The following is a 24175-nucleotide window of genomic DNA, read 5'->3' as shown; positions in this document are numbered from 1 at the left end:
CATTTTGAAATTTTGTATTTTCACAAACAGATTGAGAAAGGATGGGGCTAGAATTTATCACCATGAAAGATGTTTCTTTGGAGCCAGAAACATTCTGGGATAGAAGCCTTTGCCTTCTTGATCTAAAGGCATGGGTTCCAGGGTGAGCAAGTGTTAAAGAACCTGAGGAAAAAATTCTGTGTGGTTCGGAGAATGAGGAGGTATCCTCTAAAAGGAGATATTTATATGTAGTGCCAACTGTATGCCTCATGAACCACTTTTAGAACCAAACAGCCTGAGGGAAATGAAAAGATTTCTAGAGCTAGGGGCAGGAGGGGTGGGGATGGGTGTAGAATGCTGGCATTGTCATTCTGAAGTATTAGAATATCCCCTTTGGGTTTTTTTTGGAAAAGATCCCTGTTTCTTATTGCTCCACTCCTGACATCTCTTTTTGCTTTCTGTTTTCGTTGAGGTGTCAGGGATTGCTTGTTTTGATGTGTAAATGGAAGAGAAAATTTGAGAGATTTGGAAAGGGAACTTGAAAAATCTAAGAAAAACTCTGAATTAATTTCTGTCTTTCAGCAAATTATTTGAGAACCTTTGTAGCAGAAGAGCCAAACAAAACCTCCTTAACTAAATGAAGTAAAGTCTGAGATTTTAAACTTTATCAGCAAACTTTTGATTATGTACTCAGTCATATCGCCTCAAAACTTTAGCAGTAACAGTGGCCCTAGATACAGTATCTACACAATCATACACACTCTTCAATTCATGTTTAGATACTCGCAAAAGATTAGAAACAATAAGATTCAGAAGAACTATTTTCTGAAGGAAGTTTTGCAGAGAATTTCCTCAAACTGTCAGCACAACAAGGAATAAACATTCACATACGGGCCTGGTAGATAATAATTCTATAATTTAACATGGAAGAAGAGAACATTCTCTTAACAAACCTGTCCAATACTTTGTCTGTTTATCCACAGGTGAAGGGTTTATATTCACTAACAGTCTATTTCCAGGTGGCAACGATGTGGAAATAGCCACTGGGTCAGTTCTAAAATGTGAAAACAAAAATATGTTGGTTTGAGTACTTTATACAGTCTGCCTTTTTGGAAACTGTAGGCTGACAGTCAGTATTATTACAGAAAGCATTAAGCACATCCTCCAGGGCTGGAAAATGGGAGGAATGCAAGTGAATGAGATGTATCCACTTGTAACATATATCTCCTCAACTCAAGGGGAATGTCCACGTATTCCAACAAAAACACCTCATTCATCCCAGAAATAGTTTGAAAGGTGGGCAGTTCCCGTGAGAATAAAATATTTGGTCTTAGGAATCTGCAGGAGAAGAGACCCTGTCCCTGTCTGTATCAGGATTCTCTGGCAGGTTTTCCTCAGTAATCACTTAACTAGTAACTATTTCTGGGCACCAGGACTAACAGCCTGTAATAATTGTCTGGCTAAAGTAAGAAAATCATGTTTGTGAACAGACACTGTTTCTTGGGATGAGCAATGTCTAACCTTCTGTTTTTTTTCTTTGCAGGTAATACCTTGGAAAAAGGCAGATTAGGAAATGACACTTCAGTCCTGTCAAAGGCCTCTTTCCTCAGTTACCCTGAGAAGAATCCCCTAGAGTGTCTCCCATGCCCAAACCAGACACTGTAATAGCCAAAAAGGACATAGCTAACCCCATTCTATGGTGGTTGAAAAGACTACTCCCTAGCATGCTTCTCAACCATCCCGATTTTCACAGAATGTTCAGATTTTTGCCTCAGATTTTTTTAGTCTGTTCTTCATAAATTTGTGTTTTTCTGGAAAATTATTGAGGTTTGAAGTCACAAAATAATGTCAGACATTGGAGTTTCAGACTTCAAATCCTTCAGAAAAGATGTAAATAATTAAAAAACTTTTATTCTATCAACTTTCTAAGTTTATAGGAACATTTTTTAAAATCTACCCTATTTCTGGGTGTTTGTTTCCCATTACGTCTGGCTTTGTCCAGATTTCTTGCACTGAGAGATTAAGTAGTATGCTCTCCAGGAGGATACTTGGAAACAAGTGAGTGGTCTCAGCAAGAAAGTTTTGAAGTTGTCTTTCATCTGACTGCTGATTTCCCCTCCAAGGGGTTATTCAGTCAGCAGTCAGAGTGAAGTGAGCTTTGAGAAGCTGTCCGACTGTTATACCTTGGGCAGGATACAAACCATATAGCATAAACACTGCTACAACAATGAGAATGATGAACATCTTTCTTAACTTGTTCTATGTGAAAAAAAGGCTGATTCTCTGACAGAAAAAAAGTACTGTCCGAGATAGTCATCTTACCCACTGCAAAAATACATTAAGTCAGAGAGACTCACATGTCAAATACCCTGACTTTATCCAGAATGGGTGTGGTATTACTACATAGATTTAGTGCAAATGAATCAAGAAAAGTCAAATTCTCCATATGTAGGTACACTGAAACTACATCTTTAAAGGAAGATGAGCAACTCCAAGTTTTCCCAACTAGATAATTCAATGAAGAAAGAAATACAGGCAATTCTTACCACTGTACAAGATTTGGTGATAAAAATAGACAAATTGAACCTAAAAGTTGATAATAAAAAGGAAGATACTTCCAATCAGATAGACTTATTGAATGATGTCCTCAATCAACAAACTGCCCTGATTGGTGCACTCAAAGACCCTCTATCAGATATAGACTGCAGGTTAACAAAAAGAGTGAAAAACATAGACTTTCATCTTCAGGAACATACCAGACTTGCTGAGAAGATTGATGATATAGAAAACAGAGCCAGGAGGAATAAAATAAGAATCTATGGGATCCCAGAACAGATGGAGGGGGACAATATGATAAATTTCCTGACTTCTTTGATACCCAAAGCCTTAAGCCTGCCGGAAGCATTATCCTTTGGAATTGAAAGAGCACACAGATCTTTAACCACAATCCCTTCAACCAGTAAGCATATCCATCCTAGATCATTATTGTAAAATTCATCTCTACTTAAGACAAGAACCTTGTTTGAGAACTGCCTGGTCTCTTGCTCCACAAAATAGGTGACCAAATCATCATATTTGATAATGACTTTTCATCCCTTGTAATGTCCAAAAGAAAAACAGGTATTCCATTAATAAAATCATTAAAGAAGAAGGGGATTAAAAAATACCTGATTTTTCCTGCAAGAATAAGACTGTGTCTACCAGAAGGAAGGAAAACTTTTGACACCCTTGAAGAAGCATCCACATTTGTTCAAAAAAAAAAAAAAAAGAATCTTTTAAGTTAACCTGAACTGATGGATTCTTCAGTGAGTTTAAAAAGACAACCATCATAAAAGGAATGGACAACTAAAGAAAAACAGAAATCTAGAGACAAGTAAACATACTTAACTTTTCTTTTCCTCTGAGGTTAATTCGCTACTTAATTAGTATGGAACCACTCACAGAAGATAATGCCACTTTCTTTTTCCCTGTTATTTTGCTTACAATAATGCTAACTTTTCAAACAATATACATTATTCAAGCAGTCCTAAAGGCTTAAGACTTTATGAAACAGCAATCTATTAGAACTATACTGCATTCTTTTTATATCCATATCATTAGTGAAATAGTATGGAATTACTCTTGTCTATCATATCTAATGTCTCCTTATACATACATTTCCCATTATCTGAGTCTCAGTAATACAGCACTTAAATATCAGATACAAAGGGAATGCTTAAAATGTTATATTTAGATATTTTAAAGAGTATTGTTATTTTTATTAATAACTTATGCACTTGTTTCACTCAGTCTTTTATAAATGTATTTACTAGCTAATATGACTAAACTTTACTTATAATTAATATCTTATATTATTTTCTATGATTATTTCGCTACTTCGCATTTTAATGCTGTAAAATGACTTTTTACACTGCCTGCAGATGCTTTAAAATGGCTTTTTACACTGCTTGTGGCTTGTTTATAACATCCACGAGCGTTTTGTACTTAAAAGTCTTCACTTTACCATAAAATTCCAGCCTACTCACTTTTTAGTAGTTTTAACAATTTTTATGGCAAGCTCAAGCTTGTAACAGCTTCAGTTAGCTCCTATACAAATGAGGAACAACTTGCAGTGTCTTCCATGAAGACAAAGAAAGCACTAGGACTAGATGATCTAATCCCAGAATTGTATAAACGTTTGCCTAACAATATATTGAAAGTTAACACATTCCAGGAAGTCAAAACCACAACAAATGTTCCACCCTCATGGAAATATTCTATTATATCTCCTATTTTAAAGCCTAATAAAGACCCCAACCTATGTGCATCATATAGACCAATATCCTTACTTAACATAGACTGCAAAATATTTATGTCTGTCCTAGCAGATAGCTGAAATAACCTACTCCCGGAATTACTTCATGAAGACCAAACTGGTTTCATTAAAAACAGAAAGGTACAAAATAATGTAATTAGACTGCTTTCCTTAATAGACATAGTGAATTAAAAAAAAGAATGTGCTATCCATTTTAAGACTTGACATAGACAAAGTTTTTGATTCAAGTTGGCAATAGCTGTATAAAGTTTTACAAAAATATAACTTTTCCTTAGATTTTGCTACATTAATTATAAAACTGTATGAAAATTCAATTTTCTATGTAAAGACTGGATCCTATATATCTGGTCCTTTTGGGATATCAAAGGGTACTAAGCAAGGGTGTCCCATTTTTCCATTACTTTTTTCCCTTGCCATGAAACGTTGCAAATTGCATTAGAAATAAGAATATTAAAGGATATAAAGTGTCAGACAAATTATCCCCCAAGATACAGTTGTTTGCTGATGACCTATTAATAACTTCTAATGACATTGAAAAGTCAATAGATCACCTGTTGCACAATCTAGATACTTTTGCAAATATCTCTGGATTTAAATGTAATCACAATAAAACTCAACCACTTCTAATAAAAACTAATGTTACTATGAAACTGAAATCTAGGAGAGATATAAAATGGAAGGGCACATATATTAAATGTTTAAGTGTTATTATTTAAAGTAATTATAGATAATCACTCAGTGCTAACTATCAAAATCTTATAAATTTGATTACAAGTTTAACAGATAATTGGAATAGACTGTTTTTCACATTTGAAGACAGACAAACTTTAATTAAAATGATATCATTACCCAAAATTGTATTTGCTGGCCAAGCTTTAATATTCCTCCCACCCATTAAAACTAAAAATAAATTAAATAATATTCTACTCAGGTTCCTTTGGTACCCTAAAAAGCCAAGAATTTTACTACTTTGGCACACCTCATGCTGGGAGGAGGGGGGTATAGGATTTCCAAACACTAATTTTTATTTAAATTCTGCAATTAATCAATGCAGTGTTACTTTGGAATAATACTTCTTATTCATTGTATTGGAAGTTAATCCATGAATGTTTACTACTGAATAATAAAACTTGCTTGAATCATATTTTCAAATATACAGAAACATCTTTATATGAATCTTGAAAATATATATTCAGAAAGAGAAAAGAAAATTGTTCTTATACTTCTTTTAATCCAAATTCTATTATTGTTCAGAAAGCTTATATTTTCTGATCAACTGATCAAAAACTTGTTAATAATTATTTCCCAATTGCTTTTATGAATGAATGCTTGATATCTTTTGATACTCAGAAAATGCTAGCGTTTAAGAGGGGTGATTTATTATACTGGAATCAGTTTCTTTCAGCTAATAAAATGAATTCTGCAGACTACCTTATTGCTAGATATAGCATACAGAATTGTAACTGGCTAGACATCCAAACTTGTATGGAATTCATACATACAAAGCTCATATCATCATTAGAGGCATACAGTAAGAACACACCAAAAATCTTAGATTTTATCTAAACCATTATTGATGGCACACTTAAGAACATCTCTTACATATCTATAACTTATAAAATCCTCAGGAATGATTTTGGTAAGATGGACATTTCTTTTTGGAATTATTCTACTAAAGTAAACAGATAAGAATTCTCAAGAAAGGATAAAAAAACTTTGTTTAGAGTCGGTGAAAAGTATCCACATCTTCCTTGTATTACCAAATATATACATGGAAATTCTTACAAAGATGCTTTCTAACACCTCACATATTAGCTATAATATACAAGAATGACAAAATAAAATGGTGATGTGGACGTCTTGATGCTGACTGGATACATATGCTTGTTAATTGTAATGACTACCTCAGTAAAAAAACAAATGCAGAAACTGTATATGGAGACTATAACTAACTATATAAGACTTGCCTCTAAGGCTAATAATCTCAACCATGAATGTTGTTTCCAAACTCCTTCACGTGGTATAATCTCAGTCAAGGCCTTATATTGTATCAAGACTTGCATAACTAAAGCACTGCAACAACTCCTATCATGGGCAATAGCAACCTCATATGGTGTCAGTTAATGTTATAGGAAATACATACAGTAATTACACTCACCCTTCTAGGCAGTGAGTATCAGGATGTGAGAGACCAGGCTGAGTACAGGCCATGCCTGCTGGACATGGTCTACAATCTGTAATGTTGTCTTGTCCTTCCAGAGGGTTATACCATCCTGGCTGGCATGGAACTGGATCAGTAACTCCTTGTGGACAATAGTAACCTTGAAGGCACTTTATGCAATGCTCAACTCCTAAATGGGACACATACAACAGAAGTTAAGAAATATATACTTTGTGTCCTTTTCAATGTCCTTTTAGCCCATAAATACATCATACTGTCACCATCTGAACAAATAAGGAAATCTATCATCTAAGTAGATTTATACAGAAAATATTCTGTCTCATAGAGATTCTTACACTGACCAGACATCTGGGAACTGTTTTGTCCTTAACATTCTACCTGTATTTATCACTATCAAATTGTCTTGTTTTGTCTTATGTTTATGCATATTAATACTCATAGAAAGTTCTTAACATTCATCATCCCCAACATGATAAATTTATAGAAAACAACATTTGCTTAAAACATTTGAAAGAATTGTATTTAAAAAGGTGCAGTAAAGCCTTAAGACTTTAATTTAACAGCATAAAATTTGGCTTGACACAATTAAGCAATGCAGCATTTTGCGTTTTCATGTAACCAGTAATAACCCAGCATTACCATCTGCTCTCTTCCAATCAGCATGGATTCTGGCCTGGACTAAGGATAATGGCACCTCTTCGGTCCCTAACTGATGACATTCTGCTAAATATTGACAGAGGTCTCCTATTTATAGACCTGACAAAGGCATTTTACCTCATTAACTACTGTCTTCTTCAAAACAAACTACCTGAAATTACTTATCAGCCTCACTGATAAACAGTTCAGATTTAAAGTAGAATCCTCCCAATCAGAATCTGCACTTATTAACAAAAGTGTACCACACGGATCCATTTTTGGTCCCCTCCTCTTCTCCATGTTTATTGACAACCTTCCTTGTGACCACCTCCATCCCCCTCCCATCCTCTTTGCTGACAGCATCGTCATTTACTGACAAGTCACTTTCATGCCAACATTCCGTGCTAACGCCAGTCTGACTTACATGAGCTCCACTTATGGCTCATAAATTATAAATTACTCAGTCCCTCCAAGGTCAAAATTATGCTTTTCAGAACTCTACAGAAAACTCACCAACCACCTGAGTCTAACTACCTTTGACCATTCCTCAGTTGCTAAACTCCTATTTCCATATAGAGTGCAAGCCAAAATAATCTTTCTCCTCTTATTAGCCAAGAATATCTCCACATTTCTATCCCAACCAACCAGAGCAGCCATAGGCAAAGGAGTTCTTTCTCGGCTTGAATATGGACTTGCCATTTTTGTTTCTGCCTCCAAGAAAAATACTTCCACTAACTGGACAGCCTCTAGCAGCATCTGCTGATCCATTACAAACTCGCCTATCTGTGAGCATGACTGTATCACCCTAGAAAAAGCCAAATGGCTACTAATCATACAAAGATCAAACCCACTAGGCGGCATAATGATTAACTTGGTCAACTCAAAGACACAAAACACATGGTTTGATTCTGACCTCAGGCCATTGGCCAGGCTAAAAATGAGCCTTCAGGGCAGTTATTTTAGTATTCACTTATGAACATATGAATCTATGAACTCTACAAACTACTTCATCTCCCCTTATTTACTCTCCTTGCAGTTAGACTTCTTGAAAAACCTCCTCATACAACCTGAGACACTACCCACAAGCCACAGCAACTCTCATTACCCCTAGAACCAAACTCCACAGCACTGCACATGCTTTCTCCTCATGCACATACTCTTTGGCAAGCTCTCCCCATCAATATTAAGTAAATCATCACTTACGCCAGATTCAGAGTGCATATCAAAATGCACTTCTTAATCCAAACCAAATTATCCTCCTTCAACATAGGACATGTCACCAAACACACTATCCCTATCTCCTTTCTAAGTCTTTTCTTCTCTCTCAGATTTAATGGACGTTGACTATTATTACACTTTGCTTGATTGTACATTACACTTTCCTTGTTCACAAGAATGTATGCATACAGTTTTACTGTGTAACTAGTCTTAACTACTCTAACTGTTTACATATCTGTATTTGTGTGTGTGTGTGTGTGTGTGTGTGTGTGTGTGTGTGTGTGAAATCTTATGTATTTCATCCAGGCTAAGCCTGAAATTTGTCAATATCAATCACTGGACTACCCTGGTTAACAAATATAAATAAATAAATAAATAAATAAAAATAATTAATATTTACATTACAAGTGCTAAGCAGATAATTTAGTTGTCCCAGTAGAATAGCTCAGAAGTTACAGTTGTACCTTTACTGCAAAGTCTTTTAAATTACATTCACAAATGCAACATATGAAATAACCTCATTTGCTAGAGGAAAAATGTACAGTTTTGACATTTGCATGCAGCAATATTACAGTAAGACAAGAATTAATCATATTAATGTATTTTAAAAACTTTGTAGCTAATTATGTTTAAAGGTTATCTGCAGATGGCCATCTTTAGGAAATATACTGTCATTTAATGAGTTAAAATTACATATACAATTTTGCAAAATAGGTGCTGTGGTAGCATTGTCGCCTCACAGCAAGACATTGTCGCGTTCGATTCTCAGCTAGAGCGTCTTCTGTGTGGAGGCATGCGTGAATGAGCGTGCCTTCGTTGAAGATTGTGCGTCAGGGCTGGTAACTCGGCACGTAAAAATCCACTACCAAACATTAGCGGACCGGAGTTCCGCTGTGGCGACCCCTAACCAGGATAAGCCGAAAGACACAACACAACAAAACTCATTTATTCAGTCATCAAATGCAGACAGACTTGAAGAGAACATAGTTACAGTTTCTCTATGCACGCTTACTACGACAGTTAATGGCAGAAGACACTGTGGACAGCCCTCCAACATATCACAGCCAGGGCTTATGTAGCAGCCCCACTACCCACCACTCTAACGCTACACATCTAATAGGACCAGTACCAAGCTCACAGACTTATGGCATTTCACAAGTTTGACAACCATTGCCCTATGCTGAATGTTATTTATTACCATGCATGTTTGCATTAATGGCCTTTTTAAAAGTGTAAATTCAATGACATTATTTTAATGGCATAGAAAGTTTTTGTTTTTGTTTCATTTGTGTGTTAACCAGGTAAACTCAAGCACAAGCCTCTTCTCGTGTGTGACCCCAGGGCACTTTCTGTTTAAATAACATACTGTGAATCAAATTGTAGTAGGTGAATGGAAACTGACAGGAAACAAACCCAAGATTATGGGATGAAGCTTGTTACCAGCTCTTAAGACTTAATTCTCTGCAATAAAGGCAAGGAAACCAATCTATGAAAAATTTGTCATCTTTGCAATTACTGTTAATGGACATTACAAAGTTGACTACCTTTATACAAGTTTAGGCAACCTCCTTCATTTAATCCATGCAGTGTCTAGACAAGGATATGATACTTCATAGCATAGAAAACAAAACACAGTTCCTCCTTTCAGGGGATGGTGCACTCTTCCACTGTCTCCAGTGGTACAGAAAATAAACAATCTTCTCTATGAAGCAATACTAGCAATATTTGTTTAGTATTCCCCTAGACACACGCAGACATTTCTCCTTCCAACTTTCTTCTCCTGTTCAACATTAGCCTTATCACCCTGTCTCAAGCCACAGCCTCACTTTTACTTCTCTTCTCAAGTAAGCAGGCTGAGCTTTCAAGATTTGACATGCCTGAAGATTTACAGATCTTTCAATATGTTGGTACCCTGAATCACACACCTTTCTATAATCCAAATTTCTCCTTCAGCTATATGGTACAACATAAACTATGGTCCTACTATTGCCTACTGTAATCAAAGAATAGCATCATTCACTCCAGCATCTTACTAGTACCTGCTGTATTCAAGAAATGATGTTATACATACCAGCATATTATTTGTACCTCCTGTAATCAAAGAACAAAGTCGTATACCCCAGCATCATACTACACCTTAGCCCTCTCATTTCATGTTACAAAGCACAATTCACCTCAGCAGTGATTCACCCCAATATTGTAACTTGTTTGGCCTGTGTAAAGTCATCCCACCAATATCGTATGTTATTCAAGGGTAACCCCCTCTGAAGAGCTCTTTTTGCAAGTCATTGCTTCCTACAAGAGTATACACATCAGGATAACGGAGTTCCTGTGTATCCTGTAAGAGTACACTCACCTTTAACAGAGACTTCCCTGTACTCCTTAAACAAGTATATTCATCAGTGTTTTCAAAGTCAAACTTCTGAAGTCATGGTACAAGACATCTACAAGCTGACCTAATTTGCTAAACATGCATGCTGTAATAGTGAGCATGGGATGTACATGGGTAGAGCTATTAAAGAGAAGTTGAAAAAGTTGTGAAAAATGTGAGATGTTTTCCATCTCTCCATTAATAATGTAAAAATCAAGTATGATGTCATGCTATGGGTGGTGTATTAAAGCAGTTGGTGTTGGAAAAAAAGACATTAAAATATGGCAGATAGTCTTAAGACATCTTGAGATCTAATGTTTTCTGGTAAAGAGTTGTTCTAAGTACCTGTATTTTCTTTATAGCATTCATTTCTTAAAAGCTGTGTGACCTTTTGGTGAACAAATAGTGCCATCTTATACAAAACATTAACACAAACAATGTTGCCACTGATACGTGGAATCTAAAATGCAAGGATTTGTAGATTATTTTAACAATATTTTAACATAATAATGTATGTGAATTATGCATATACTATACATTACCAAAAAACAGCACTATGCTGCCCTCTCTTGTTATACCTCACTGGAAAGTTGTATATGCGAACAATTCTGTCATAGATATTTTGGATCTGTCTTATACACTAACAGAGATATAAGCCTTTGTCTGACCATAACAAACATTTTGGCAAATAAAATACAAATTTTCTTTCATAAATCTGCAATATAAAATCACCTTGTATAAACAGGCCTTTGATAATAACACCAGTGTATAGTCCATTATCTACAGAAAAACTTTCATATTTCAAATGCTTTGTAATTGACATCAGTTAACATGCATTGCAAATCTCATAAAGTGTGTTTGGAGAAAAGGTCTCAGGAAGCAAAAGTGTTTCCTGGCTTAGAAGATCTCAGGAAGCAAGGGGATTAATTAGCCCTTGGGTGCTCAGGACTGAATGAGTTTGGTTCTCATCATCCCACAGTGTTAGCTATGCACTGCTCTCTGGCATTTACAACCTTCATATAGGATTACCACATGTTGTGCTGCACACTCGGCATACGTACTGATCTTACTTTTCAGACTTTTATACAAGATTTGATGTTTTATTCCTGTGTTAACCAGGTAAACTCAAGCAAAAGCCTCTTCATACGTGACTGACATAGTTGTACTACCTAGGGTTGGCTCCAGTATGGAATCCTAAGGTACTAAATAAAGATGGTCACAGTACTAAATTGGTTGTTCCTTCTCCTGAATCCTGAGATATTCTACTGCCACATAACTTTTCTACTAATAGTTTTCCTGCAAGAACCACTGTTTGCTTCCATGTGAACAGCCACAACCATCTTCTGATAAACAGACTCATATTTAGAAGTGATCGGAGTTCACTTGTTATCACAATATCACAGTTGAACCTAGAGGCATTAGCAAGCAATTGTGAAGCCAGCATTATTAAACTAGACACAAAAAGACTTCCTTGTGAAAGAAACTGTAAAGTATAAGATCAAGTCGATGACACAGTACAAAAGCAGGGACACAGTTGTTACATTAACCTACAATTGTACTGCTTCTTTTCATGTAGGGAAGGCACCATCAACAAGTACCTGTTCTTTGGTACCATTCTGGGGTTACTAAAGATACTGATCCTCTTGCCAGATCAGATCTAGCCATCAGCTAGTGCTCTTAGTCTTGAGTCTTAGTCAGACTTTTCCTCCTATAATTTCTCTGCACAGTCTGTACCCCCAGATCAATTGCTGCCATCTTGAACAAATGATACTTAGATCCCAGCTAAATGGTCCAAATAATTTAGAAGCTTTCAAATATATATGCATACACACACACATACACACACACACACACACACACACACACACACACACGCACACGCACACATTGTCTCATGAAATATTGAACAGAGAATGAAAAAAGAGCAATCATTTTATAGAGAATGTAAAATGAATGAAAACTAGACAAACTAAAAGTAATGTTTTTGCAGGGGTAAGTCCCCCTCCACCTCCCACATCCCCTAATAATTCTATATACCAACTCTGAGATTGTACAGCGGGGTAAAGACAAATTCCCATACCCCACTGCACCATGATCCCATACAAAAAGCTGTCAGCAAAACCACCTTTAAACAAGAACATTTGCTCGTATGAGCATTAATTTTTTTTTCATAGGTTCATAGGTTCATAGGTTTATACTAGGCTATCTGCCCCAAGGCATTTATAAGCCTAACCCAAAGTTTTGTGGCTTTCGCCACCCCTTATATGAAAAAATACTGTACCCATTAGTTTGTTGTGCCTCTGTCCAGCAGTGACACAGAGATGATTCCCGGGGTAAACCTACGATCTCCCATCCACAGGTCAAGATTTCTCTTGAACAGAGCCAGCGAGGTGCTCTGCCTCACATGGACTGGGATTTTATTCCACAGCATAGGGAGTCTCTGAGTGATAAATCTATCCCTCCAGCACATCCTATTTATATCTGTGCTAAGGTTTAAGTCGCTTGCTCTAGTGGTTTTGGTGGATTTGGATTTTTTGAGGTGGAGCATGTCCATTAATTCCGGGTTGGACATGGCCTTGTATGTCAGGCACATGTCACCTCTGAGCAGACGGTATGCGACTGAATAGAGCTGGAGTTTCTTCAATCTGGCAGCATATGACAGATTTTGGAGTCCCTTTATCCTTTTGGTGAGGAACTTTTGGGGTCTCTCCAATTGCTGCAGATGTCGGGTGAGATACATCCCGAATGGGGCATTGTACTCGATCATTGGTCTGATAAGTGAAGAGTACAGGGGAACAATGACCTCACTAGATCTGGATGTGAATCCCTTCATGATCAGGTGGGAAATGTAGAAGGTCTTTCTAACCACTTTAGCAACGTGAGTGTCAAAAGAAAGGCCACTGTCAACCCGGGTCCCCAGGTCCCTGATAACCTCTTCTGTGCTTAGTGGATTGCCACCTATATGGTAGCTTGGGGTTACCTTGTTTTTCCCGAAGGGTATACATTTTTTGGCGTTTAACTTCAGGCCATGGCTCTGGCACCAGCTATCTGTTTCCGTGAGTCCCTTCTGAAGGATATCCGTGTCCGATGCACTTTCCACTATGGCACCCAGTTTGCAGTCGTCTGCAAACTTTGTCAGCCAAAGTCCTCACATGTTGGCCTGTACTTCTGAGAAGTAGATGCTGAACAATAGAGGGCCAAGGACCGAGCCCTGTGGGACACCACTTGTGACCGACTTGGAGTCTGACATAGCGCCAGCAACTCTAACCCTGTGGGTTCTGTCCTTAAGCCAGTTTACAACCCATTTTGTGACATATGGGTTTACATTTAAGCTGGTAAGTTTTTCTACAATACCCGAGTGGGGTATTGTGTCGAAAGCCTTTGCAAGGTCAAGGTAGGCTGTATGGACTGCCTTTCCCTCATCAATGGCCTTGGTGACTGTTTCGAAGAAGTCGACCAAGTTCAAAAGGCATGATCTGCCCTTGACGAAGCCAAACTGGGTCAGGTCCAATGTCTGCAAGTCCCCTATATCTTTGTTTATGAGCTCCATTATGATCCTCTCCATAGCTTTGCAGACTAGACTTGTTAAGCTTATGGGGCGGTAATTACCAGGGTCCGTAGAGGCACCGCCTTTGTGGAGTGGGACCACAGTTGCCGTATGCCACTCCTTGGGCACGTATCCTGTGGTAAGGCTGAGATTAAACAGCTGCCTTATGTGCGGGTTTAATCATCATTTTCATCACTTAAACGTGTTTGCTCTTTATTACAAGTATATATACATATATATATATATATATATATATATATATATATATATATATAGGGTTCTATATTACATATCCAAACACTTAAATGTTCGAATCGCTAAAGATTGACCTTTAGCAATTGAGCATTTAAATATTCAAATATGAATAAAAATTAGAAAAAAAAAACTAAAGGGTGTAATCAGGGGGGCGAGCACCCCTGCATCCCCCACATAGGGGGCTACACCCACCCCCGCTACATAAATATACCAACTCCAAGATTGCGCTACAGTGTAGGGAATGGGAAATTTCCCGTTTCTGCACTGTAGTGCACTGAAGTGCAATCTCAGAGTTGGTATATTTACATAGTGGGGGGGTTCCTTTTTTTTTTTTTTTTTTTATTATTTTCTTACATATTCGAACATTTGAATGTTCGATCGCTAAAGGTCGATCTTTAGTGAGTCAAACATTTAAATGTTCGGATATGTAATATAGGCTATATATATATATATATATATATATATATATATATATATATATATATATATACGCATATACATATACACACACATCTCCACATGTAAAACAGATTTTATGAAGTTCTGACAAGACTGAGCACACACATCTTTTGTTTTTACTTAATAAACCACACATTAAACAAGCAGTACCAGCTTGAATCCTGTTTTCTTGTTTTTAATAAGAATGCAAGGTGATCTTTAACACGGATCTTACATTAGTATTTATGACAAGAGTCTGTTTTAGGATAGCAGTCATATACGGATATCGTTCTATTTATTCTCGCCTTAATTATTGCTAGAATTGTTCAGCCTTGTCTTCTCTTAGCATCTAGGCTTAACCTAGCATTATTCTTCTTTTCCTTTTTCATTCTATTAAAAAAAGTTTACCTTGCATTTCCTGTCTTATCTTTAGAAATATGGACAAGAGTTTCAAAAATTAACACCACCTACACTCACAAAATTCTGCCCCAAAACACACATGATTTATGCATGTTGTGCCTGGGGCTGGAACATTTGGATGCTGACAGGGATATACACAAGGCCTTTAGGACCAGGTCTTTAGCAGGCCATTATAATAAGTTTATCCGGAAAGGGCTTCTTCCACAAGATAATTAACCTTCTTCTGCTGATAAATATGATAAGAAAAAGGAAAAAAAAAGAAAGAGATACTAAACAAAAAGAAATCCAGTGAATCAGGATCATCTTTGGAGTGTAAACTTGTCAGACAAGATAAGGCATGGTCACCTTCTGCTTTGGCATTGACCATAACATTTCTTCTTCCTCCTTCTGAGACAAACTCAAGGACAAATCCCAGCTGAAACTCATACTAGACATTCTTCTGAATGGGAACTTTCTAGGTTTCTTTTTTAACACCATCTTAAACAGCATCTCTAAAGTATGAAAGGTCTCTTCATAGTTCAACACAATCAGATTGGGAGTCCATGATGAGGGCATTTTTGAAGTTACAGATGCTTATCATCATATCCCTTTCTGTTTCCAAGAAAGATTGGGTTGGCCCCCTTACCTCTCTTAGCTTCTTCCTTGGGGCCAGATTCCACACTTATGGTTGGGAGTCAGCTGTCCTTCTGGAACAAATGTCAATAAATAAATAAACCTGTATGCTTATTGCCAACTGGTACTGTTACCTTGGCACCAGCTCCTATGCGTCCATATTATTGGTCTTTTTTCTGCACTACATCTGTGTGTGATTCCTCCCCCAAATCACATTTACATCCAAACCAGTTGGTTCTACACCTTAGCTCTCTCAGCTTGTTTTGGACCCCCTTTGTCAAACAGGTACATATGTCATGACAGCTCCCATGAGGATGTGGTTCTGTTCAGGACTGAAGCTGTCTTTTTTCCACATCTATCCCTTTTGCTGTATCACACATACACCCAAAATAACATACAGGAGTAATTCTAGTGAAACTGATTTACAGAATGAAATCCACTGATCATTCCTGCAGCAAAGCATTTAAAGCATCCTCCAAAATATGGTATGATGAAGCGATTTTCTAATCATGAAAGCGCTTACTTATTTGTTTGCCTATTTATTTATCTAGAGTTTATTAAAATGCTGTTGTGATTTTATCGTGCTGTGTGTTGCTGGTTCTTGCATGTTTCTTAATAATTTGTTGATTTTATACCAGAACACCATTAATTCTTGGGGGAAATACTGTTTGTTTTGCTCAACACCCTCCAAAATAAGCGTATCACTACACAGATACTACACAGATACACTCAACACCCATGTCCCTTGCAAAACAATGCTTGCAGCAACATAAAGAAAAAAAAAAACTAAAATCAAATTTCTAAAGGAAAAGCATACCAGCATTAACACAAGGAATGAGTACTACTGTTGTACTAATTTAATTGCAGTGTCCTGACAGCAGACAGCATTCATATTAATAAAGTAAAGCAGACTTCTACACATAAATCTATTCAATGTACTGTTATGCTTTTCCACCAGTATGATGTACAGCATTATAAAGAAGTTAAAGCACCAGTGCAAGTATCTATCACTTCCAGTATCAACATGTATTTTCATATCCTGATTATCACAGAATACAATGCTTAATATACTCTCCCCTTAATTTTCCTGTATACATTACGTGTATGCACAAGTAATAAGGTACACTTCACATTCCAGATCCTGTCATTGACATTAACATGCAGCTTATCAGCTTCACTTTACTGTAAAACCAATGAGTTTCTTCAATTGAATTGGTACAGTTTTCAGTAATTTATAATAAAGTATTTAGATTGTGGTGGTGGTGCTGCGGTAGCGCTGTCACCTGACAGTAAGACGTTATCCCGTTCGATTCTCAGCTAGAGCATCTTCTGTCTGGAGACATGTGTGAATGGGCATACCTTCGTTGAAGGTTGTGCATCAGGGCTGGCAACTTGGCACGTAAAAATCTACTGCCAATCATTAACGGACCGGAGTTCCGCTGTGGCGACCCCTAACCGGGAAAAGCCGAAAGACACAACAACATAAGTGTAAAGTATTTGTTAGCTTGCTTTAAAAAATTCTCACTTTGCCACAGCAACTGCCACTGAGCTTGACTAAGTGCAAATAAATATGAGGAATGAACAACTACTGACGGAAATTCTGGCCATTTACAAATTTCTTATTCAAATGAAGCTCTGCTGATGTCTATGATTACAGTCTTACACCTTGTTGCCTGTGGTCTTATAGGTGTTGAATGACTTCAGGTGGTCACGGATGATTTGTGCTCGATGGCACTGACCATGAAAATGAGCATCAGTGCATAGAATGTTTCCATGAAATACAGCTATGCCACAGTCTTTGGATATATATATATATATATATATATATATATAATCTGCAGTGAGTTAACATTTAAGTTGGAGTGCACTGAAGCCTAGTCTACATGCATCCATCCCACTATATCACACCTTATCAGTTCCTAACACTCACTTTGACAGAAGCCCTAAACATAATTTAAACATGTTATTAATGTAGTTCAGTTAAAAACATTAATTTTGAAAGGAATATCAAAGAACTACATGTAAACTCATGCTGCCATGACTTATTAATGCATCATCATAACAATGTGGAATTCAAGTTAGAACACTTTGCTGCTTAAAGGACCACTACGGAAAAATAATTAAAAAACACATATTTTTTAACTTTTCCTTAAGTTTGGCTCATTGCAAACCTGTATGTACCAGATAGAAGTTGTCACTACTAATTTTATTTTGTTTGTAACCCTGACTGCTCTCTTGGGGGGGGGGGGGGGGCAGACATCCTGAAGAGAGAGTTTCTTTTCTTCTAAAGAAAAATCTTCCCCATGATGCACTGCAAGTTCACTGTTCCTGAGATTACAGTGCCCAGCGGGACTGTGATATGGCAGTTCCATTCACTTAGAATGGAAGAACAGAGAACAGCAACTAACTTTGAGAGGCCTCAGTAAAAGTATCATGCACTGTCATGCAGTATCTCTTACAAATGTGTTTCCTGCTGATGTGTTACACATTCTGTGAAAAAAGCTTCCAGAACTAGCAGCTCATTGCTGAGAAAAGAGACTTTTTTTTAGGCATTCAACTTTGATCTGCCTCTGTTTCTTGTCAGGTTACTCCTCCCATATTCCATCCCTCAGCGAGCAAGAGTATCACATTTCCTGCCCAGCAAGGTTTAGTGATTTAGTCAGCTTTGCATGAAGTAGCTCCGTGTTTAGCGATTTTTGATTAGCCCGTATACCGGCATACAGGCCAATCAAAAATCACTAAACACTGAGCTACTTCTGTTTAATGCGGAAGAGAAGAAGCTCCAGGTTTAGCGATTTTTGATTGGACTGTATGCCAGGTATACGGGCCAATCAAAAAAAAAAAAAAAACAAACAAAGCGGAGGCTGGCCGGGACTTAAACCGGCAGGGCGGGACTCGGGATCAGGCTGCTGATCTCGGGACAATCCTGCCCTAATAGGGACGTCTGGCAACCCTGTTCTGTCCACAAATTAATATTTCAAATCAAAGAATACTCATATTTGCATTACAGAAAATTGCAGTCTTCTGCCTTGTTATCCCTTATGCCACTAATGTCTCCTTATATTTGTGGGTACTACTGCTTTGTCTGCACATATTCATTGGTGGTATGCCTTTTTTATGCAATTTAATATATTCTTTCCTTCATGCTATGCATATCCTACTCTCACTGTTCTGTACAGTGTGCACACTGTTCTGGCTCAATCTCAGCACTGTTGTCCATTGCAGGCTGCCACAATAAGCTTCTCTACTCACTGATTTCCAAACTTTCACACATTTCCTCAAGAAGCTAGACAAACCAAACTACCTCCAACAGTATGCTTTATATTACACTAATTTGTTATGTAACTGATTGTTGCTTTTCTATTGCCATAATAATATACTGCTTACAGCAGGGATCAAGCTTGAAAGGCCATTTTGCTCAGGAACATCCACAAAGAAAATGTGATTATAACACTTAACAGAATTATACAGAAACATCAACTCATATGTACCATAGGGGTAGGCTATGGCTTCATAAAAAAGGAGCAAAGATCAAACTTTGTTTTTTTTTTTTTTTTTAAATAGCTGAGCTGTAACATCAAAGTACAGGCAATCTAGCTAATGTACAAACTTCAGGAGTCAACTGCATAAAGACAAAGCTTAAAAGAGATTCTCTAAGGTTAGAAGCAGATTAGTTATGCAGATAAGACACCTTTCAGTTATCTTAGGAGCTATAAGTGCATAACTTGTGAAGCCTGATGAATAACAATGACTCTGGCTTTCAGTACAGGAAGGGGCCAGCTGAGCTAACGAGTATCATGCTGAGGAGATGTATTCATTATGCAGACCTCATGACTCCTCAGTGAAACTTCAAATGACTGTTCAGCAACAGAAGATGAAAAAGCAGGTGTGATACATATGCATGGGAGCCTTAAGTCCCAGACGATGGCTTGCACAGGAATCCTAAAAATAGCATCAGATGAGGTATGAGCAGAATAACAGAGGAAACCAGTTTTTAAACTGAAAATACTCATTAACATTTACTGGTGCTTGTGTCACAAAACAGTTACATCTAAGCATGGACTGGACACCAGAAAGTAGCTCAAAACAAATTTACATCCGTATTTGTGGAACCTCTACTCCACTGTAGCATCTGACTATCAATTACTCATTTCCTTACAGAGCGTCTTCTGTGTGGAGACATGTGTGAATGGGCATACCTTCGTTGAAGGTTATGCATCAGGGCTGGCAACTTGGCACGTAAAAATCTACTGCCAATCATTAACGGACCGGAGTTCCGCTGTGGCGACCCCTAACCAGGAAAAGCCGAAAGACACAACAACATAAGTGTAAAGTATTTGTTAGCTTGCTTTAAAAAATTCTCACTTTGCCACAGCAACTGCCACTGAGCTTGACTAAGTGCAAATAAATATGAGGAATGAACAACTACTGACGGAAATTCTGGCCATTTACATTTCTTATTCAAATGAAGCTCTGCTGATGTCTATGATTACAGTCTTACACCTTGTTGCCTGTGGTCTTATAGGTGTTGAATGACTTCAGGTGGTCACGGATGATTTGTGCTCGATGGCACTGACCATGAAAATGAGCATCAGTGCATAGAATGTTTCCATGAAATACAGCTATGCCACAGTCTTTGGATATATATATATATATACATATATATATATATATATATATATATATATATATATATATAATCTGCAGTGAGTTAACATTTAAGTTGGAGTGCACTGAAGCCTAGTCTACATGCATCCATCCCACTATATCACACCTTATCAGTTCCTAACACTCACTTTGACAGAAGCCCTAAACATAATTTAAACATGTTATTAATGTAGTTCAGTTAAAAACATTAATTTTGAAAGGAATATCAAAGAACTACATGTAAACTCATGCTGCCATGACTTATTAATGCATCATCATAACAATGTGGAATTCAAGTTAGAACACTTTGCTGCTTAAAGGACCACTACGGAAAAATAATTAAAACATATATATTTTTTAACAAAACAAAACAACAGCAGCAAACCATAGACCAACGCTCCCAATATAAGGCATACAGCAAACAGACCTCTCGTATAAAAGCGTGTAGATCCAATGAATAAAATCCAGATATAATATAAACGTTTATTCAAACAGGTTAGCGCTTTCACCAATAATGGCTTCCTCAGACCTATACATTCTACAGATCTCATCTTTGCTTAAATAGCGCTCATGGCGGGAATTCAAAAATTCTTAAAGTGCAAACACATTTAATTTCAAATATTCAATAATTAAAATCAAATAATCATGTAAATAGTTTAAAAACTCATCTAAAAACACATGTTTTAAAACATATAAAAAATATGTACAATAGATATATATGTACATCTCTATTTATAGATGTGCCTATATTTATACAAATGTTTTCCCTCTCCGAAATTATCTACGGATGTTCCTGGCTTTTAAGAATGGCTTGATTGGCACTACACCATTGAGACCTGGTTGAATATCAGATCTCAACTTTATTATCCAACTAGCTTCTCTGGTCTCAGTGTAGTTTTTTATATCGCCCCCTCTATTGCCTGGCTTAATAATTTCTAGAATGGAAAATTTGAAAGTATGCCTAGGTCCATTCTCCATAACATGTCTAGCAAGGGCATTTGTTTTCAAGCCTATCCTAATATTGTATGCATGTTCCCTCATCCTGTCCCTGAGTGCCCTGTTGGTCTTACCAACATAAAATACTTGGCACTCAGAGCAGGTCGCTAGGTAGACCACATTAAGAGTAAGGCAATTACCATGAGCCCTGAGGGTATACTCCTTTTGGGTAGTAGGATGTAGGAAAATATTATCTAAATTAATGTAATTACAAAAATTACATTTCCCACATTTTTCTGTCCCCTCTATCTCTATATCATGTTTACCTATCTCTTCCCTGGGGTAACATAGTAAACGTTTTAGATTCTTCTTATTTTTGTATACGAATCTTGGTTCCTTTCCCACTATTCTTAACATCTCCGATTCAACAGTTAGCACACCCCAGTGTTTCTTTATTATATCCTTAATCTTTGCTACATCACTGGTATAAAAAATAGTGCATGCTGTTCCTTCCATTTTACTCCCTCCATTTTCACATACTATATCCCCATCATTCATTACAGGCCTATGGGCTAACCCATTATCAAAATAAGGGGCTGCAACTTGCTCTCTCAGTGATGGCATATCTACAAGGCCTCTGCTAATATCTCTTTCTGAGTATCCTCTACTCCTAAATCTATCAGTTAACTCACTAATTTCTTTGACAAAGCCTATATCAGTGGGATTATATCTAGATGTGTGTATGGCCTGTCCCCTTACCACATTCTGATACACATGCTAGACATGTTATGGAGAATGGACCTAGGCATACTTTCAAATTTTCCATTCTAGAAATTATTAAGCCAGGCAATAGAGGGGGCGATATAAAAAACTACACTGAGACCAGAGAAGCTAGTTGGATAATAAAGTTGAGATCTGATATTCAACCAGGTCTCAATGGTGTAGTGCCAATCAAGCCATTCTTAAAAGCCAGGAACATCCGTAGATAATTTCGGAGAGGGAAAACATTTGTATAAATATAGGCACATCTATAAATAGAGATGTACATATATATCTATTGTACATATTTTTTATATGTTTTAAAACATGTGTTTTTAGATGAGTTTTTAAACTATTTACATGATTATTTGATTTTAATTATTGAATATTTGAAATTAAATGTGTTTGCACTTTAAGAATTTTTGAATTCCCGCCATGAGCGCTATTTAAGCAAAGATGAGATCTGTAGAATGTATAGGTCTGAGGAAGCCATTATTGGTGAAAGCGCTAACCTGTTTGAATAAACGTTTATATTATATCTGGATTTTATTCATTGGATCTACACGCTTTTATACGAGAGGTCTGTTTGCTGTATGCCTTATATTGGGAGCGTTGGTCTATGGTTTGCTGCTGTTGTTTTGTTTTGTTTTACCATTTGGATTAATTTATCGCAAAGCAGCATTTGCCTCAACGGAGCACTCATTGGATTGTTTACTGCTGATATATATTTTTTAACTTTTCCTTAAGTTTGGCTCATTGCAAACCTGTATGTACCAGATAGAAGTAGTCACTACTAATTTTATTTTGTTTGTAACCCTGACTGCTCTCTTGGGGGGGGGGGGGCAGACATCCTGAAGAGAGAGTTTCTTTTCTTCTAAAGAAAAATCTTCCCCATGATGCACTGCAAGTTCACTGTTCCTGAGATTACAGTGCCCAGCGGGACTGTGATATGGCAGTTCCATTCACTTAGAATGGAAGAACAGAGAACAGCAACTAACTTTGAGAGGCCTCAGTAAAAGTATCATGCACTGTCATGCAGTATCTCTTACAAATGTGTTTCCTGCTGATGTGTTACACATTCTGTGAAAAAAGCTTCCAGAACTAGCAGCTCATTGCTGAGAAAAGAGACTTTTTTTTAGGCATTCAACTTTGATCTGCCTCTGTTCCTTGTCAGGTTACTCCTCCCATATTCCATCCCTCAGCGAGCAAGAGTATCACATTTCCTGCCCAGCAAGGTTTAGTGATTTAGTCAGCTTTGCATGAAGTAGCTCCGTGTTTAGCGATTTTTGATTAGCCCGTATACCGGCATACAGGCCAATCAAAAATCACTAAACACTGAGCTACTTCTGTTTAATGCGGAACAGAAGAAGCTCCAGGTTTAGCGATTTTTGATTGGACTGTATGCCAGGTATACGGGCCAATCAAAAAAAAAAAAAAAACAAACAAAGCGGAGGCTGGCCGGGACTTAAACCGGCAGGGCGGGACTCGGGATCAGGCTGCTGATCTCGGGACAATCCTGCCCTAATAGGGACGTCTGGCAACCCTGTTCTGTCCACAAATTAATATTTCAAATCAAAGAATACTCATATTTGCATTACAGAAAATTGCGGTCTTCTGCCTTGTTATCCCTTATGCCACTAATGTCTCCTTATATTTGTGGGTACTACTGCTTTTGTCTGCACATATTCATTGGTGGTATGCCTTTTTTATGCAATTTAATATATTCTTTCCTTCATGCTATGCATATCCTACTCTCACTGTTCTGTACAGTGTGCACACTGTTCTGGCTCAATCTCAGCACTGTTGTCTATTGCAGGCTGCCACAATAAGCTTCTCTACTCACTGATTTCCAAACTTTCA

At 37.2% G+C, this 24175-nt stretch overlaps 1 protein-coding gene across 1 annotated transcript in view; it reads right to left on the bottom strand.

Moving 5' to 3' along the window:
- LOC122809546 (neurogenic locus notch homolog protein 1-like) overlaps positions 1-24175 on the bottom strand; it is a 2715638-nt gene that overhangs the window by 1795399 nt on the left and 896064 nt on the right. Inside the window, exon 10 of the mRNA XM_044081127.1 lies at positions 6453-6645. Within this exon, the coding sequence (XP_043937062.1) occupies positions 6453-6645 (193 nt within the window). The remainder of the gene's footprint in view (positions 1-6452; positions 6646-24175) is intronic.

This window comes from Protopterus annectens, chromosome 8.part0 (genome assembly GCF_019279795.1).
Source record: "Protopterus annectens isolate FY-2018-M chromosome 8.part0, PAN1.0, whole genome shotgun sequence".
NCBI lineage: Eukaryota > Metazoa > Chordata > Ceratodontiformes > Protopteridae > Protopterus > Protopterus annectens.
This window is presented reverse-complemented; position numbering and strand designations above follow the sequence as displayed.